The sequence below is a fragment of the Lepidochelys kempii genome, chromosome 6, assembly GCF_965140265.1.
Source record: "Lepidochelys kempii isolate rLepKem1 chromosome 6, rLepKem1.hap2, whole genome shotgun sequence".
NCBI classification, from domain to species: Eukaryota; Metazoa; Chordata; order Testudines; family Cheloniidae; genus Lepidochelys; species Lepidochelys kempii.
In genome coordinates, this window is record NC_133261.1 from 2,800,186 (window position 1) to 2,819,463 (window position 19,278).

At 44.7% G+C, this 19,278-nt stretch overlaps 1 protein-coding gene across 1 annotated transcript; it reads right to left on the bottom strand.

Annotated features, from left to right (window-relative positions):
- Nucleotides 1-285: 285 nt before the first annotated feature.
- On the bottom strand, nucleotides 286-6,757 carry LOC140912407 (up-regulator of cell proliferation-like). The gene is made up of 2 exons (XM_073346740.1): nucleotides 6,463-6,757; nucleotides 286-5,003 (listed from the first exon to the last, which is right to left on the bottom strand). The coding sequence occupies exons 1-2, from the start codon at nucleotides 6,755-6,757 to the stop codon at nucleotides 286-288; spliced, it is 5,013 nt and encodes a 1,670-aa protein (XP_073202841.1).
- Between the last annotated feature and the right edge of the window lie 12,521 nt (nucleotides 6,758-19,278).

Consider the following 19,278-nt stretch of genomic DNA (forward strand, 5'->3'; position numbering starts at 1 on the left):
TGGTGAGGACAGACTTGGGGTTTGGGTCATTTGTTCCTTAAGAAAAAGATACAGAAATTCCATGTTTGAGTCTTTCCCTCATCTTTAATTGTGCCATAAATAGTTATGTGATGTAAAATGTGAAAAAGCAGCGTTAATTTATCTGTTTGAAAGCTGCAAACTGTGCCTGATATTCTAAGACAAACAAAATTACATATTTAGAAGATATGGGATTTTCTTCACATGCCACATGTAAAGAAAATTAATTCCTGTAACTTTCCACTAACAGAGTTTCTCAGCCTGTTTCTAGCTTCTTGCAAAAGTTTCCTTTAGGCTCTCCAGTGCCTGCTCTTTGGTGATATTACCCCAGTCCTCAGGGAGATCGGCAGGGAGAGCATCAAACTCCTTAGCAAACTGGTGATTGAATTCCTTGAAAACAAACTTCCAGTAATCGGAAGCCGTGATGCTGGGATCTGGCTGGATGCACCAGTCTGGAAAAAATTTGCGATAATCTTTATAAGGATGAGGTTCCCATTTTGTCTCTGAACATGTGAATGTGCCATTGGAAACCATTGCAGAAGAGCATATGTCATAGGTAAGTATCTCTTTTTTGTTAGCCTGGCATTCCCCTAATCCTATAGGTCGATGCATTGAGGCAAAATGCTCCTTGTGTGCAGGGGCTCCTGCATCACAGGGGACTTTACAGAGTGGACACTGCTTCCCACAGCCAAACACTCGCTTGAAGATCTCATCCTGGGGTTTCACTGCAAGTTTGGAGAGATTTGACTCAATGTCCAGATTTTCAAAAGTGGATAAAACTTGTTTTTCCAGGTCAGGAATAAAATGTAATATAAAAGCTGAAAATTGGTCTCCAGTTGCTGTGTTTTTAAATTGTATCACTTCAAAACTGTCCCTGGGAATGACTAGATCCTGCTGCAGCTTTTCACAAAAGTTTTGTAGAAAGACAGAGACGGTCTTAGTCTTCTCACCTATGGAGTTTTTCAGAACATTGTTGAGTTTATTAATTACTGGGGATAAAATCCTTTTCTCCAAACCTCCCAAAGTTGCCTTCTCTCTGTAGTGTGTTAACAAGTGTTTCTCTATCCGGCTCTTGATTAAATCAGCATAATTCCTTGTGTATTGCAAATAACTGTTAAAGTCATTTTCTTCCAACAGCTTCTCCAGAACAAAGAATTGGAAGAAGTTCCGTGTGCTGTACTCAATAGACTGTTCACTGCTGAGAAAGTCATCCACGATTTCTGTCCCAAGTCTCTTGTTCATGTAGTCCACCAGAGCAGGTCTGAGACACTGATCACAGAAATTCCAGGCACTGTCTTGACACACATCCTTCTCTAAGTAAAGAGCTGTGAATGTGGAGAGATACTGAGGGTTCAGTTTCCTCAGACATTGCAGAGGATCATTTTCTTTAATGAATTCTTCATGCATCTTCTGAAATGCACGAGCTGCATCCCCCAAAATGTGAAGCTTTAGGTCAACTTCAAAGCATGCACTGGTGTCAGGGTTTTGAACATTCGCCTGCTGAAGCTGCTCATTAATCATCCGCAACAACTCTCTGCAATAAGTTTCATCATAATCTGCTTTGCCTTTTACCTTTTCTTCAGTGTAACTATTGCACTTCTCTATTAAGGATTTAGCTAGAGTATTTGTTTTATGCAAGTGTTCTTGTGTAATGAATTCTTTCACACCTTTGAACACATTGGCGAATAAGTATTCCTTTTGCATTCTGAAACATTGTGTTTTATAAGTAAGCAAGCTTTTGGCTTCCTCTAATCTCTGCCTTGCTGCACTCCCCCTATTCGCTAGGTCTCTTCTCAGATGAAACTCCATATCTTCACATATTTTGCGTTTCTGCAAAGGAATGAGTGATAATTCAGACAATGTTTCTCTCCACATGTTCTCAAATTCTTTCTTCAGTTCATTATTATTTAGTTTGCATTTGCTTTTCCTGCACTGGTTCAGAAGCCTATCAACTTGCTCTTCAATTTTTCTCTTGTACTCTGACATAATAGCATCTGTTTTGTGCCTTCCTTTTTTAATTTGAATTGTTTCTTGCCACTTGCTCAATGAATAATACTCCAGTTCATTCCTGAGACTATTTACACTTCTACAAAAATCTTCTTTGTACTTTTCTATCAGGTGCAGATTTGCTGCTCCACTTTCAAAATATTGTTTTAAATTATCCAAAATCTTCTCTGCTTCTTGCCTCAGTTTCTCCTGTGCCTCATTCCTTAGTTTGGTTAGGATGTCTTTATCTGATGGCAGATTTTGAATGAAAGTTTCTTTTTCAGATACCCAGAGATGCATCTCCTTCCGGAAACCCCACTCCCACTCTGCATACTTCACAGACAGCTGGTTATAGGCTTCAGCGATGAGGCTGTTTTTAAAGCTGAAGATGAAGTTCTCGTGTTTTACAGCATTCCACAGTCTCCTCACCCATTTGATGAATTGAGGAATGTCCTTGGTGGATCTCTTTTGTGAACAGCCTTTCAGAAATGCAAACACATTTTTCTTTAATTCATAAACCTCTTCACTGTATCCTACATTCACTGGAGCCGTGGGAGGGACTCCAAGCCACAGGCCAGGGATGTACCAATTGTGGTGTTCCAGATCATAATCCATAATATCAGAAAATTTAATCTCCTTGAATTTCTTTTCCATGTTTACTGCAGCTTTGGTCATTTCATCCAGCTGCTCCAGGAGGTGTTTCCTGTCCCTCATGTTTTGTTCATGCGCAGACACATCACTGACATTCTGATGCACAAACTGGCAGTTCGGTTTTTGCCCGATTTCCTCCATTCTGAGAAAAGCATGGACCACAATTTGCAGAATATCCTGCATTTCACTGGCATTCTCCATGGCCATGTTAACGATGGTTATGTCACTCAATCCAACCACCAGTGTGGCCAGCTCATTGTCATGTTGATAACTGTCCTCTAATTTGGCCAGTTCAGGGGCTTTCAGGCCTTCTGTGTCTATCACTAGGATGAAATCACAGCCCAGTTCCTGCTGAAAGTTCTTTGCCACTTTAATGAGTGACATGAAGGCTCCTTTTGTACATCGGCCACTGCTCACTGCAAACTGCAGGCCGAACATGGTGTTGAGGAGGGTGGATTTCCCAGTGCTCTGCACTCCCAGCACCGTTATAACCAGCATTCTGGACCTTCCCCCCAGCTTGGCATGGAGCTCAGTCAGAACATCTGTCACCCACTGCAATGGGATGTTGGATACATCTCCATCAATCAGCTCCATGGGAAACCTTTCCAACATCAGGTCAGCTACGATGCTTGGGAGATGGATGAACCGTCTTTTGCTTTCTGCTAGTTTACCTTCTTTCACCATTGCGTGTTCAGCCTCATATAATTGCCCCAACTCACGCATGAAATGCTCCACCCCTAAGGAACTGGCAGAGATTAATTTGTCTAGTTCTGCCAACTTTTGGGGGTCATGTTTTGAGTTTTTGCATGTCTCTTTATATTGATCCTGTAATTTAGAAAGATTCTCCCGAGCAATGTGATCCAGGTAAAACTTCATCCATTTCAGGAAATAATGTTTCTTTATGGGCGGCGGTTGTCCTATTGTCTTGATAAATGTACTCACACCATCTGTAGGGTGATTTTTATTCTGCTGAGTACGTAACTCTAATAATTTCTCTTTCAGTTGAAATTTGTATTTCTCAAGAGGGATGTCTCCTTGCCTTCTCATTTGGCACAGCTCTCTTTCCACTTCAGCCAACTTTTTCCATGGTTCCCCCTGCAGTCTCAGATTTTCCCTCTTGTACTCTACCACATCTTTTATTTGTACAGTGATTTTCTTTGCATATTTGCAGGTGCTCTGACATTCCTTACTATCCTCATCTACCTGGATGCCTAACTGATGTGCTGTCTCAGCCATGGCTTCTATACTCACTGTCTTGGGAGAAGAATTCATTATAGCTGCTACTGCAGACTGCAGATGTTTTATAAATGCTGCCTTATTTGTGGCCCTTCCTTTCTGCAGCACCTGTGAGTTGTTCAGTTTCAGCACTGGGGCTAACTTTTTCAGGAAACCCAGTGTGTCCTTGGCTTTCCCAGACTGACTGTTAAGGATGAAATAGTATTTAGTGGCTGATCCCTGCAGAGATGATAACCGCGCGTATTGTGTCTCATTGATGCTCTCAGTAACTATGAACACTGCTGAGGAGATCCCTGTTAAAAAGGTGAACTGCAGCCAATGCGACTCAATGTCTCCGCGCAGGTTTGTAACCGCGACCGGCTCTGGGAAAAGATCTGAACTCTCCCTTCCACCGGGGAAATACCAGGAAATCTCGACCAGCCCAGCTGCGATTTCCCGAGGGATATTTCCGAACTCCATGTCCTGATGGACAAAGAAATTGTGCCTCTGCTGGTAGGGGCTCAGAATGTCATTGAGGAGTTTGGACTTGGAGAAGCTGCAGCTCCCCATCCGCACAAAGGAAATGGTTGGCATTTTGGTGAGCACCAGGCTCTCCTCCCTGAACCCTCTGCTCTCTGTCAGGGAGTGCGGCCTCCACTTCCTCACAATATCTCTCATGGCCCACAGCAGTAGGGTGCACTTGGGGGTGTTGAGGGCAGGTAACAGCAGAGGGAGGGCAAACTGGCACGTGGACATTTTGCACAGGATTTCCTGCTGTAGGAAACTGTTTGAGCAAAGCAGAACAGCACAAATAACATCGAGGGGGTGCAGAGAATCATTGGTGACAGTGCCACTAAGAAAAAAACAATCTTCATTAATATCCAGCTCCTCTTTGTCCACAGTTAGTGTTTGATCAATGGGTGCCCTGTGCTCAAGGCTTGTGCTTCTGGCTGTCCCATTCAGAGCCAGGAGCTTCCTCAGGAAATGCCAAGGTAAATCGTCTGTTGTCTGAGGAGGGCAGTCCTTTAGACACTCTGGGGTGATTTCCAGGACATCTCTCAGCTTTAGTTTCCTGCTTCTGTATTTCTTCATTTTTAGCTTTGATTCGATGTACTGAAGGGCTTTTGGTCTCTCTGCAGAAAGGTGATACAACATGAACACAGTTTGTTAAACTGAAAAAGTTCTCAGATATAATTGTTACTTTGGTATTAGGGTTGTAATGTGAAGGGAATTGTAATTACTGAACAAAAATCATGGAGGCCCGCATGTTCCTTTTAAGTGACAGCTACTTAAAAGAATCGTGTAGCTGCTATTCCCAAGCACCATTCATTTGGAGCAACTGTCACAGATTGGATCCACTTGTCACACACACGGTCATCCTAACTGAAATGTCACACTTAAGTAAAGCTGGGCAAATTCTTTCAGACAGGTTGTGTATTCAGTGAAAAATGTGGTTTCGGTTGGCCTGAAGCTATTGCAAATTTGCCACGACTAGTTTCAGCCATTCATAAGATGCCCAGAGGAGAAAGAGGAGGTGCTGTTGCTCTTCCCTCCCACCCCATAACATGTAGCCCAGTGGATGTGGGAAAGCAAGGTTTGAATTCCCACTCTGGAAAAGGCTCCAAGTTAACTTTTTAAGTCATCAAAAAGTTAAAAAAAAATTGGATTTGGTTTAATGCAAACCAAATTTTATTTTTGGAACTGCCACAAAACCAAAACCTCAATTATTCATCCAGCTCTGCTCATACTTAGTCTTTCAGAGAGTGAACAAATTCTTCCTTCTTCCCACCTCTGTTTACTACTCCATTAGATTGTTTCCATGCCCCCACCTTTTTTCTCAGTGCATCCTATTGGGGCAGGAAGTGAGGACTGAATAAGAAGTCAACAGTTAAGCTTCTTGGCCCATAGTAGCACTACATTTTACCCAGAAGACATGACTTCCAAACTTCAGTAGAATAGGACTGTAGCTTGGAAAACAGTGACTCTACCCACAGCTGAAGATGAGCTCGCAGGGCAATGCAGTAAAAGGGCTAATGCAATCCTGATATTAATGAACCGTGGAGTGGAGAGTATGCATAGGGAGGTGATTTTATCACTGTATAAAGCATTGGTGAAATTGATACTGGAATATTGTGTCCAGTTCTGATGACTGTTGGGGTCACCAAACTGTTCATTTGGGGCGGAGGGAGGAAATCCAAATCTTTTGTTTCAACATTTTTAAAATCAAACATTTTGATGCTTCAATTCAAGATGACTTTTCTTTTAGAAATTTTGTTTTTGTTTTTATTAAATACAATTCAAAATGGTAGAAATTGCTCCAAATCTAAATGAAACGTCATTTCAGGGGGAACAAAACACTTTGACATGAAACAATTTTTTCTTACTTAGATTTGCCAAATGCTATGCAAAACTTAATTTTCAGTTGTACTTGAAATGATTTCCCTCTCATTTTTCTGCATTGCCAGCAAACCAAAAAATCCATTAATCACACAGCTTTGCTGCTGGGCCCTTCAATTCGTGGAGATAAAGACTCCCCTGGGAGGATGCTCTTTAAAATACATTGAAACAAGTGTGAAATGTGCTAGCACTCACCAGGCAGGGAATATTCAGAAAGCAGATTCAAGCACTGATGTCCATGTTGTAGATAGTTTAAAGTCTCCAGGAAATGCAGACATGTTTCCTCTCCCTGCTGAAGTACTTTTTCTATCACGCGTCTGACTCTCTCCTCTGGCTTGTTAATTCTCCTCCAGGCATTGTGTTTCTTCTCAGAGATAATGTCCTGGGACCATAACTCTCTCAGGAGAGCATCTGGCTCTTGTTGAAGAATCTCAATTAATCTTTCCTGCTCCTTGAAGAGAATCTCTGAGCACTTGGCCCCAGTGGCCATTACTGCAGTATCAGCAGGGCCTAGCACTGTACAAAACAAGAACCCAGAAAGGTTTGTTGGGAAGGAACAAGAAGAAAGACTTAACATGCAAAGGGAAGTTGCTGTGTATGCGGTAGTGCAAAGGGCCTCTGCACTTAGGGCCTTGAGTAGGGAGGAGCAGATGAGGGGGACACCTCACCACATAGATAAGGTTGAGTTGACTGTTGCACCTAAAGCACGGATACAACCTGTTTGTTATGTGTGATAAATACAGCGTATCCCCCGCAGAATTACACCACCTACTCTTTGGGCACTGAAGGAATTTTCAGAGAATTTATAAGTAAATCTGGACATTAATTGAAGAATTAAAATTAAATAAAATATGAGCCCTTTAAGTAATTTATCACACAGAAGTAGAAACCTTCCCCCCCCCTTTTTGCCCCTAATTTTCACGGTAGCAGAATAATACAGACTCTTCACACTTCCCATATGATTAATCCTTATTGGACTGTTGTTCATGGACTACATTCAAATATGTTTTAGTATGAATGTTAGTTGTTGTTTTTTTAATTCTTCATAATGAAATTTTTTCTTGTGAAGCAAAGGCTGAAGTGTGTAATAGTCTACAGCAGAGAATTCCACTGACAACTACCCTCTATCAAAATGGTTTCCCTCTTTCTTGTACTCCATGGGACAGAAGCCATAACTGCACTCAGTTATTGGCTACTTTTGAAAGGGTTTCTTTCACAGTGCTCTCCAGAGGACTGACTGCCTCCACCTCCTCACAACAGAGGAGACCACCATCTACTTTGAATGCTGCTGTGGCATCAGTCCCATTGAGAAGAGTGGAAGATGGTGGCCATTTGGGAAGGAGGAAATTATCTCTGATAGAAATGTTCAGATATCAAAAACAATGACCATTAATCCCTAATATCTTTTTGAAAGCTACTTCTGGCACCAGAAGTACTCAACAAGTGTGCCATGATAGAAGGGGCAACTATGGTGAATATATTTGCAGGCTAATGTATGGAGGTGCTGAGGAAGGAGAACATAAGAATGGCCATACTGGGTCAGACCAAAGGTCCATCTAGCCCAGTATCCTGTCTTCTGACAGGGGCCAGTGCTAGATTCCCCAGAGGGAATGAACAGAACAGGTAATCATCAAGTGATCCATCCCCTGTTGCTCATTCCCAGCTTCTGGCAAACAGAGTCTAGGGACACCATCCCTGCCCATCCTGCTTAATAGCCATTGATAGACCTATCCTTCATGAATTTATCTAGTTCTTTTTTGAACCCTGTTAAAGTCTTGGCCTTCACACCATCCTCTGGCAAGGAGTTCCACAGGTTGACTGTGTGTTGTGTGAAGAAATACTTCCTTTTATTTGTTTTAAACCTGCTTCCTATTAATTTCATTTGGTGACCCCTAATTCTTGTGGTATGAGAAGTAGTAAACAACACTTCCTTATCTACTTTCTCTACACTAGTCATGATTTTATAGACCTCAATCACATCTCCCCTTAGCCGTCTTTTTTCCAAGCTGAAAAGCCCCAGTCTTATTAATCTATCCTCATGCGGAAGCCATTCCATACCCCTAATCATTTTTGTTGCCCTTTTCTGAACCTTTTCCCACTCCAATATCTCTTTTTTGAGATGGGGTGACTACATTTGCACACAGTATTCAAGATGTAGGCATACCATGGATTTATATAGAGGCAAGATGATGTTTTCTGTCCTATTAGCTATCCCTTTCTTAATTATTCCCAGCATTCTGTTCGCTTTTTTGACTGCCGCTGCACACTGAGTGGATGTTTTTAGAGAATTAGCCACAATGACTCCAAGATCTCTTTCTTGAGTGGTAACAGCTAATTTAGACCCCATCATTTTATATGTATAGTTGGGATTATGCTTTCCAATGTGCATTACTTTGCATTTATCAACATTCAATTTCATCTACCATTTTGTTGCCCAGTCACCCAGTTTTGAGAGATCCTTTTGTAGCTTTTCGCAATCTGCCTGGGATTTAACTATCTTGAGTAGTTTTGTATCATCTGCAAATTTTGCCACCTCACTGTTTACCCCTTTTTCCAGATCATTTATGAATATGTTGAATAGGACTGGTCCCAGAACAGACCCTGGGGGACACCACTATTTACCTCTCTCCATTCTGAAAACTGACCATTTATACCTGCCCTTTGTTTCCTATCTTTTAACCAGTTACCAATCAATGAGAGCACCTTCCGTCTTATCTCGTGGCAGCTTACTTTGCTTAAGAGCCTTTGGGGAGGAACCTTATCAAAGGCTTTCTGAAAATCTAAGTATACTATATCCACTGCATCTCCTTTGTCCACATGCTTGTTGACCCCTCAGAGAATTCTAGTAGATTGGTGAGGCATGATTTCCCTTTACTAAAACCATGTTGACTCTTCCCCAACAAATGATGTTCCTCTATATGTCTGACAATATTGTTCTTTATTATAGTTTCAACCAGTTTGCCTGGTACTGAAGTCAGGCCTACAGGCCTCTAATTGCCGGGATCACTTTGAGAGCCCTTTTTAAAAATTACACATTAGCTATCCTCCAGTCATCTGGTACAGAAGCTGATTTAAATGATAGGGTTGTAGACTACAGTTAGTAGTTCTACAATTTCACATTTCAGTTCCTTCAGAACTCTTGGGTGAATACCATCTGGTCCTGGTGACTTATTGCTGTTTAATTTATCAATTTGTTGCAAAATGTCCTTGTGACAGGTTCAGTCACAGAGAGTCCCCTCGAGACTGTCACTCGATGAGCTGGGACACCACTGAGAACAACCCTCCTGCCAGAACAGGCGCCCCTCCACTCTTGTCTTGCTGCTGCAGACACTCGAGTCAGCTCTAGCACAGACCCAGAGGTTGGGTACGCCTCTCTGCAGTTCACTGTAACTGAGATTCACTCATCCCAGGGGCTTCTCAGCTAACAGGGACTTTCCTAGCACCCAGTGTTCAACCTTTCTGGGAGCCTGAACCCCAGATAAATCTGTTTTACTCTGTATAAAGCTTGTACAGGATAAATTCATAAATTGTCCACCCTCTAGAACACTGATAGAGAGATATGCACAGCTGCTCCCGCCCCCCCAGTACACTTACTCTGGGTTTATTAATAAACAAAAGTGATTTAATTACATATAAAAAGTAGGATTTAAGTGGTTTCAAGAAATAACAGACAGAAAAAAGTAAGTCATGAAGCAAATTAAAGCAAAAAACACGCAAGTCTAAGCCTAATACATTAAGAAACTGATTACAGATATTGTCTCACCCTTAAAGATGTTCCAGTAAGCTCCTTTCACAGACTAGACACCTTCCTAACCTGGGGTCAATCCTTTCCCCGGTACAGTCTTTGTTATATCCAGCAGAAATCTCATAAGAACATAAGAATGGCCCTACTGGGTCAGACCAAGGGTCCATCTAGCCCAGTATTCTGTCTTCCGACCAGTGCCAGTTGCCCCAGAGGGAATGAACAGAAGAGTTAATCATCAAGTGATCTCATTCCCATCTGCTGGCAAACAGAGGCTAGGGACACCGGGTGGTAAGCAGGGGTTTTCTCATGACCGGCAGCCTCCTTTGTCCTGATCCACTCCCTTTTATAGCTTTGGCACAAGGTAGGAGTCTTTTGTCTGTCTTTGGCCCCCACCCCTCCTTCTAAATGGAAAAATACAAGATTTAAAATGGATTTCAGTATCAGGTGACATGGTCACATGTTTCTGTGATCTCACTGCCCATTCTCCATGGGCTGGCCTACATGTACAAAGAAATGGTTTCAGGTAAATAAATCATTTACAACCAATATTCCTGGTCAATGGGAGCCCTCAAGTTGCTAATGCTCCATTGACGGCCCTCAGTTGGTGTGATTGCAACAGTAATAGAAATAAAAGATATGAACTTCTAACTTCAGATATAAGAATGAGACATGCACACAAATAGGATGAACACACTCAGTAGATCATAAGCTTTCTAATGATACCATACAAGTGGAATTTAGTGTAAAGCACATTCCAGTTACATCATATTCATATTCATAAGCATATTTCCATAAAACATATGGAGTGCAACATCACACTCCTCTAATGATACCTCAGTCTGGGACAGTTCCTCAGATCTGTCACCTAAAAAGAATGGCTCAGGTTTGGGAGTCTCCCTCGCATCCTCAGCTGTGAAGACGGATGCAAACAATTCATTTAGTTTCTCCGCAATGGCCTTATCGTCCTTGAGTGCTCCTTTAGCACCTCAATCATCCAGTGGCTCCACTGGTTGTTTAGCAGGCTTCCTGCTTCTGAGGTACTTTAAAAAAAATTTGCTATTACTTTTTGAGTCTTTGGCTAACTGTTTCTCAGATTCTTTTTTGGCCTTCCTAGTTATATTTTTACACTTCATTTGCCAGTGTTTATGCTCCTTTCTATTTTCCTCACTAGGATTTAACTTCCACTTTTTAAAGGATGCCCTTTTGCCTCTCACTGCTTCTTTTACCTCGCTGTTTAGCCACGGTGGCTCTTTTTTCGTTCTCTTACTAGGTGTCTTTAAAAAGTTCCCATGCAGCTTGCAGAAATTCCACTTTTGGCACTGTACCCTTTAATTCCTGTTTAACTAGCCTCATTTATGTGTAGTTCCCCTTTGTGAAATGAAATGCTACAGTGCTGGGCTGCTGTGGTATTTTTCCTACCACAGGAATATTAAATTTAATTATATTAAGGTCACTATTACCAAGCGGTCCAGCTATATTCACCCCTTGGACCAGATCCTGTGCTCCATTTAGGATTAAAGGCATGTCTACACTACTGCAGGAGATTGATCTAAGTTATGCAACTTCAGTTATGTGAATAGCGTTGCTGAAGTTGACATACTTAGCTCTCCTGTCGACTCAACTTGCGCTTCTCGGTCTGGTGGAGTACTGGAGTCGACGGAGCACTGAGTGGTCGATTTATTGCATCTATACTAGCACGATAAATTGACCCCCCACCCCTGGATAGATCATTGCCCGTCAATCTGGAGGGTAGTGTAGACAAGCCCTAAGTCAATAATGGCTTCTCCTCTGGTGGGTTCCAGGACCAGCTGCTCCCAGAAGCAGTCATTTAAGATGTCAAGAAACTTTATCTCTGCATCCCGTCCCAAGGTGACATGTAGCTAGTCAATATGGGGATAATTGAAATCCCCCCCATTATTACTGAGTTTTTAATTTTAATAGCCTCTCTAATCTCCCTGAGCATTTCACAGTCACTATCACCATCCTGGTCAGGTGGTTGGTAATATATCCCTACAGCCATATTCTTATTATTGGAGCATGGGATTTCCATCCATAGAGAGGAATTTGGAGGTGGGCAAGTGTGTGCACAGGTTAAGGTAGGGAGGTGCAAGAGACAGGGGAATTTTAGGTGTGTGCACAGGGAAAATTAAGAGGGTTCAAAGGAATGGGGAATTTGGAGGACAGGAAGAGGGGATAAACTGTGGTGTGCACTCTGGCGGTTTCACACTGCTCTGGTAAACAAAGCAGCTGTAAATGCAGTTTAACTATCTCATGTTCTGGTTGCTTTGTGCTGCTCCAGAATGGGATAAAGCAGCCAAAGTGTACCCTGGAATCTAACCATAAACATTAAAATTCAAAAAAGATTTAAAGGTGATACCTCCTGGCTTCACAGCATTAGAAATATCCTGTGGTACTATTATCTTTGAGAGTTGTGTTTACTTTTCAACTATGAGATTTTTAATTTTAAAACCCCACGAAATTCCTAGACAAAAGCTACATTAAAATGGAGTTACGGTTATGAGCACATATCAGTAATTTAGGGTAAAATAATTTTCAGGGATGATGTAATTATCCCCAAACCAGGCATTACAAATGGAGGAAATTCAGAATTAAGGTTAAACTTAAAAGAAATCCAAACATGTTAACGTCTGGAAATGTAGAATTAGGGTGCATAAGCAACCTTATTTTTGTCCTGTCAAGGACTCTTCCAACTTTCCACATCGTTAAAACTCATGGCATGGGTTATATTTGAATATAGGTAGGATTAATGGCCATTTCCCCCATTATTGTCCTGTAGGAACTGCATGGCAGGGGGAAAAGATGAAAAACATCAAATGTGACTTCAAAACACCAAAATGAGATAATCATATTATTGCATGTGTAAGGGGACTGTTGCCCCCTTACTAACATTCAGTGGGGGTGTTTTAGTTGCTAGCTCCCAGTACTAAAAGGGGGAAGGGTCGATGGGAAACCAGAACCCTGAAACTGACAGTCCCCAGGAACAATGGGGAGAGGCCAATGCTTCAGATCAGCCTGAATGACAGGGCGGGCAGGCTAATCAGGGAGTCAGGAGGCCAGGGAGGTCCCGTCCTCCGTGTGAGCTGGATTTGCCTGGGTCAGACAGAGTGGGGCCGAGCTAAGGAGAAAACAGGGGCCCGAGCTGAGCTGGGGAGCAGAGCTGGGCCAGATCCAGAGGGACCAGAAAAGCAGCCCAGAGAGAGCAGCCCCTGTCCTGGGAGCAGAGCTGCAGCCACCAGAGCCAGAGGGGCCAGAGAATCTGCCCAGGGAGCTGGAGGCAGAGCAGCAGCAGTGCAGAGACCGAGTGGTGGAGCTGGGGCTGGAGCTGTCTGGAGCTGGGTGTCATGAGCAGCTGGGGAGAGCGAGGGGGACCCTGGGCAGTGGGCCCAGCACAGGGAGACGCCTCAGCCAAGGGGCTCTGCAGGCCAGGCTTGGATCATAACCCCGACAGGGCGGGGGCGACACTGGGTCCTGCCACCTAGAGCCTGAGAGCGTGCGGCCACCACCAGAGCGAGTGTCCAACCCACAGCATCCCTGCAGCCCAGCCAGGGCCTGAGAAGAAGGCCTGGGACTTACATAAGCAGACTGTGAACCGCCCTGACGTTCCGGGGACACTGTTTGTGATGTTCCCTGCCACGGGGCAGGGTGACGTGTTTCCTTTAACCTTTCCCATTTTTCCTTATTCTTTTTAAAATTAATTGTCGATGAAATAACTTGCATTTGCTTTAACTTGTATGTAATGGTCAGTGGGTCAGAGAAGTGCCCAGTGCAGAGAGAGTACCCCGGAGTGGGGATACCCAAGCCCCTGTCCTAGGTGACCGCAGCAGGGTTGGGGGTCGAACCCCCCAGGAATCCTGGGCCCAGCCTTGTTGGGGTTACGAGGACTCTGCCAGACAGGAGAGTGGAAGGGGAGTCCTCAAGGGCAGGGAGGCCACTGGGTAAAGGAAGTGGGAGCGAGGACTCGGATCCTTTCGCTAGCCCACTTCACCGGGGTAGTGCAGAAGCCAGGAAAGTTCCCCACAAGAGCGGGACTATTCCCCCGCTTACACATGACATCCTTACAGGGCAGAGTTTTGGCTGAAAGAGTGAATCTTTCAATTATAAATAATAATGGGGAAAAAAAATCTTTAAAACATATTCAAATCTGCCTATAGAGAGGAGGCTGATCTCTTTTTGGTTCATTCCTTACCAACTCCTGTTATTTTGGTCAGTCTTTCTGCCAGTTCTCTTCTTCAGTTGCTTTCAGCTCCTTGAACACCCTTCAGTCCTTCCTGTAGTGGCTGATCAGCGGTCAGGCAGGTCTGAAGAATCCACTTTCTGTAGCTTTCCAGAAGATGTTGTCATATCCTATCTTCAGCTAGTTTTCACTCAATTTGTCTTTGAATCGCTGTAGCCCTCATTCCTCAGCTCTTTTCACTGTCTTCTCCATGCCACTGCCTCAGCTAGGACACTGAGCAAACTTTTGGGCCATCCCAACCAGTGAGTCAGAAAACTAAGTCTGCATCTGTAAACACTCCACTGAAAAAAGATCTGTTTTCAGAGATGAATCAAGGGAGAAAAACTGAAACTTTAGTTTCTTTCTTGCATTCTGTTACCAACAACCCCCCTGTTTTCTGGCTCCCTACACTGATCAACGCTGAGCCCTGCAATTCACCTTAAATCTGCAGTGCAAAATCCTCACAGTCTAATCCAGTTCTTTTTGAAGAATTCTCCATACACTTAGCTCTATCCGTGTGATCGGTGCCCTACTCCGCTGCAGATAGAAAGAGACAGACGGGGGATAGTAAATTACAGAAATGATACTTGTTAGTTTCGTTAGAACAAACATTACCGAGAGTGAAAACAAAGAAAGAAAGAAGAGAATGAAAAAGAGAAGAGAAAAGAAGGAAATACCACAAGGGTGTGGTGAAGGGAGGGTTAGCAGAGTGGATTCTGCCCTGTGTTATCAGTCTCTAGATCTAGACTTTGAACTGTTCCAAAAGGTTATCCCAAGGCTGGTTTGTAAGGAGCCTCATTTATCTCAAAGGAAAAATACATTATACGGGCTAACGTCTGATAATTATCTCCATTTTAAATCTGGAGCAACCACACTGAGGTCAAGGAGTCAGGGCAAGATTCTGATCTCAGTTATCCTGGTGTAAAATCAGAATGACCCCTGCTGCTATCAATGGAGTCAGGGCCAAATTCTGATTTCAAGATAATGAAGAGGGTTATAATCATTTCACTGACTAGAGAGATACTTCCCTGTTCCCAAGCATACAGTGTGTTAATAACAACTCAGCCTTGCATAGGTGAGTCATGGAAAGGCCATAAAAGCAGTTACAGGAACAGGAGGGAGACAGTGCCTGGAAGAAAACTGGACTTTCAACCTAAGTCTGTGGGACTGCCTTAAAAACCCTGAACTGTGATGGGTGATGGCTGATTTTAAATGGAAAGCCTCAAGATATGAGGGAAGTTTTAAATGTGTTATAGGAGTATAGATGGTTTAACTATTGGATTAGGGTTTTATTCTGTTACACAAACAATGAACGAAGTCCAAAAGTGGTTTAGTGTAAATGAAACAGGAGTGGATAGGAAAGGAACCTGGTGATTAACAGATCCTCCCAATGGGGTGTTGAGTAAACAACAGTAAATGTTAGTTATGGCAGGAGGAGGGCATTGAATCATTTGCAGTCCATGTACAGCACTAGCCTATAGAGAGGCTGAGCTCAATAATGTTATGGTCTCTGTCAACAGGCAGGAGGAGGGACTTGTAGTGTAGAGCCCCAATTTGACATTCCTGAGTGTACCCCTGAACTTGACAATACTGCAGTCAGCCATTTTGTATGTTCAACCGCTACCACATGAAACCCAAACATCATGCAGCTATGGTAATCTTAGGCCCTGAGAGGCAAGGTCATACAACTGCACTTTGGCAGTTTTGCTATCAAAAAGAAAGGTTGGCAAAGACTGTTAAGGTTTCATGAAAATAAAAGAAATGTTTGGACAGCTAACCTTGGTTTTAGGCCCCTCTGACATGTAAGTTTTATTGTTGTTATAAGTAAAAATGCTCGCTAATAAAAAAAAATGAATTGGTTTTGGCTGTTGCTAGAAAAATTGTCAGTCTACTAGGGGGCTATTATAAATTATGTGCTTTGTTTAAAAAAATATAAAAAGTTTAGCTGAAAAGTGTTCTTTGAAGCAGTCCCAAAGAGAGCTCCTTTAGGCAAGATTCTGACATTTAAGTTATCCAGCAGCCAAAGAGGAGACGGTCCCCCTGTGACGAAGCGGGACTGTTCTTAATGTTTCCTCTGAATAGTGTGGGGGTGCCTCAGTTTCCCCTATTCAGTTCTTAAGTATCTAGGTGGTGGGATAAGGGTGTATGATCATTGTAGAGCCCTAGAGGGCAGGTATGTGCAGGGGTCTGGACACAGAGAATGGCCAACACCCTGTTCCCTGGCAACTGATGGCCTGGGCCCTTCCCCACTGCAAGGTGAGAGCTAAAGGGTTGGAGAACAAAGGAATCAGGTGCCCTCCTGGCCCGGGAAAGGAACAAAGCCCAGAGGAGGAGGGGCTGGAGGGAGTTTCAGTTTGGGGCTGCTGGGGAGTGGAGTGAAGTGCAGACATGGTTGTCTGGTTCACTGCCCCCCAAAATGGACCCAGCTGAGGGGTCCCGTTCTCTGCACCAGAAGCTCTGTTTTAGACCATGTTCCTGTCATCTAATAAACCTCTGTTTTACTGGCTGGCTGAGAGTCATGTCTGACTGCGGAGTTGGAGGGCAGGACCCTCTGGCTTCCCCAGGACCCCGCCTGGGCGGACTCGCTGTGGGAAGCGCACGGAGGGGCAGAGGAGGCTGAATGCTCCGAGATCAGACCCAGGAAGGTGGAAGCCGTGTGAGCTGTGTGTCCTGAAGACAGTCTGCTCCCAGAAAGGAGACTTCCCCAGCGTCCTGCCTGGCTTCGTGGGGAGCAGTTTCAGAGCATCGCCCAGGGACTCCCATGACACCCCTCACCCCACAAAATCTGACTGTTAATCCCTCAAAACCAGCTCTTAACTTTAGGTAAATAGAAATGTTTTGGGATGCTCTCAACCTCCTGCGATAGCATGTGTGTGTGTTTGCTTATAAATCTAATACAAATAATTTTAAATAAAAGCACTCTTGCTTATATCAATCATATATCAAATTAAAAAAAACCTATATTCCCCCCCATTATTTTATTCCTAACACTGCCTAAAAAAAAAAAAAAAAGTTACCCCTGCTTTGGGTTCTAAAAATCCTGGATAACAGTAGGTGAACGTGACAGTGTCTTGAACTGTCACAAAGTGGATGGGGCTGGGCTGTGGGATTTTGTGCAACCTCACATCAAGAGGAATTGGAAATCAAAAGTGGGATTTTAAAAAGTGACCATTTCCTTCTTCAAATTAGGACAGAGTTGAGTTTGGGATGTGAGGCCCACAATACAATAGAAACATTTGGCAGGCTGATGTACAAAAGCACCATAATGGGGCAAGATTTGCACAGCCCAGCAGGGAAATGGAGGAAGATTATCAGTGGGGATACCCTTCTCTGTCCCCACAGGGGTGGGTAATGTGTGGAATATTTCAGTGTAATGTGTTGCTTTCACTCCAGTGACATCAGTTTTTCTTCACCCCATCTGTTTGCTAAAGATTACACAGTAGGGTGTGGGGAACAGAGAAAAACCTCAGGCTTCTCAATTTAAAACTATAGAGAGGGTTTCTCTCACTGGAAGCACAGACTTCCCACAAGACCTCTTTCTGTCCCAGGCAAGGGCCTTTATAGCGCCCCTCAGATCCCAGGCCAATCCCTGATTGGCTGCTTCAGCCTCCCTCTGTACAAACGAGCCACCTGACCACGTCTGCTGAATGTAACGAGGGTGCAGGTGGCCCCAAGTGGGGAAGGCGGCTCATAGGACGGCCAGGTGTCTGGTTTTTGACTGGAAAGTCCTGTTGAAAAGGGGACCTGGCAGTGTCCAGTCAGATGTACTGACCAGACACTGAAAGTCAGGTTGCTATGGGGGAAGGAGCTGGGTCGTCAATCCGCGCCAGCCCCTGCTCAGCTGGGGCCACCTCCTCCCTGCAGGCAGGTTCCAAGTCAGGCTGCAGCAGCTCCTGTCCCAGCCCTGGAGCAGAGGGAGCCCAGCTGGTGGGGGAAGGGAGGTGGTGACAATCCAGTTATGGGAGGTGGAGAGCAGTGAGCAATGGAGAGGAAGGAGTGGGGCACAGGGCCTTGGGGGAAGGAGGCAGAACAGGGGCGGGATGAGGCGGAGCAGGGGCAGGACCCGGGGGAATAGGAGGGCCGGGGTGGGGCCTAGGGGGTCTGGTTTTCAGCCTAGAGAAAGTTGGCAAAGTAGGCTCAGAATGTCCGAGGTGACAGTTAAACTGACATAACCGATGCCTGGGGATCGGGAGGGGGGAATTTAGAAAAGGAGGATGGGGTGGGGGGGGGGAGGGATTCAGGCCTGGATAGAGGAAGAGGTGGGAGTAATTTACAGGGGCAAAAAAGGGAGAGGATTTGAGGGATGGGCGTAGGGGTGACTCTAGAAGGGGCAAGGTGAGGGGCAATGTGAGCAAGCTTGGGGGAAGCAGAGGAGGGAGGATTTGGGGAGTTGATGGGGTGGGGTCTGGGATGGGGGAGGTTTCAGGGGCAGAGGGGAGAAAAGAGTCGAGAGAAGGGGGTAGATGAAAAGAAGGAAACAGGAGGAGTCTGGGGAGGAGAGGATCTGTTTTGAAAAGGAATAGTGCAGTAGGGCAATTTACTCGGGGGTAGGGGGAGGCTATTAAGAGGGTGAGGGGCTCTGTTTCCCCAACTACTTCCTAGCCCCCAATGCTGTGGGGGATGGACATTTTCCCCTCTCACCTGAGACAGTGCTGGGCCTTTACCTGGCCGGGCCAGGCTCCAGCAGGGCCCAGTTCCAGTCTGAGGCTCAGACCTTTCCCAGCCCCCCAGATCTGGCTTCTATTGTGGCTTCCTGCGCCCCGTCCCGTCAGTCCAGCTGGGCCCCTCTGCCCCGGATGGGGCACGGGACTCTCAGGATGGGGCTGTTTGAGCTGCAGTCTCAGCCCCCACTGAGTGCCTATCCCAGAGGAGCTGCTGCCCTGTCCCCCTCAGGCCAAGCAGCCCTGGGCTGAAGGGGAGAAGATGGCGACTGAGGAACAAGCAACCATGAACAGGCTGGTTCTGTCCCTGACCTGGAAATATGGGGAGAGAACTGGGTCATGGGGTCAGTCCCAATCCTGTCCCATCTGTG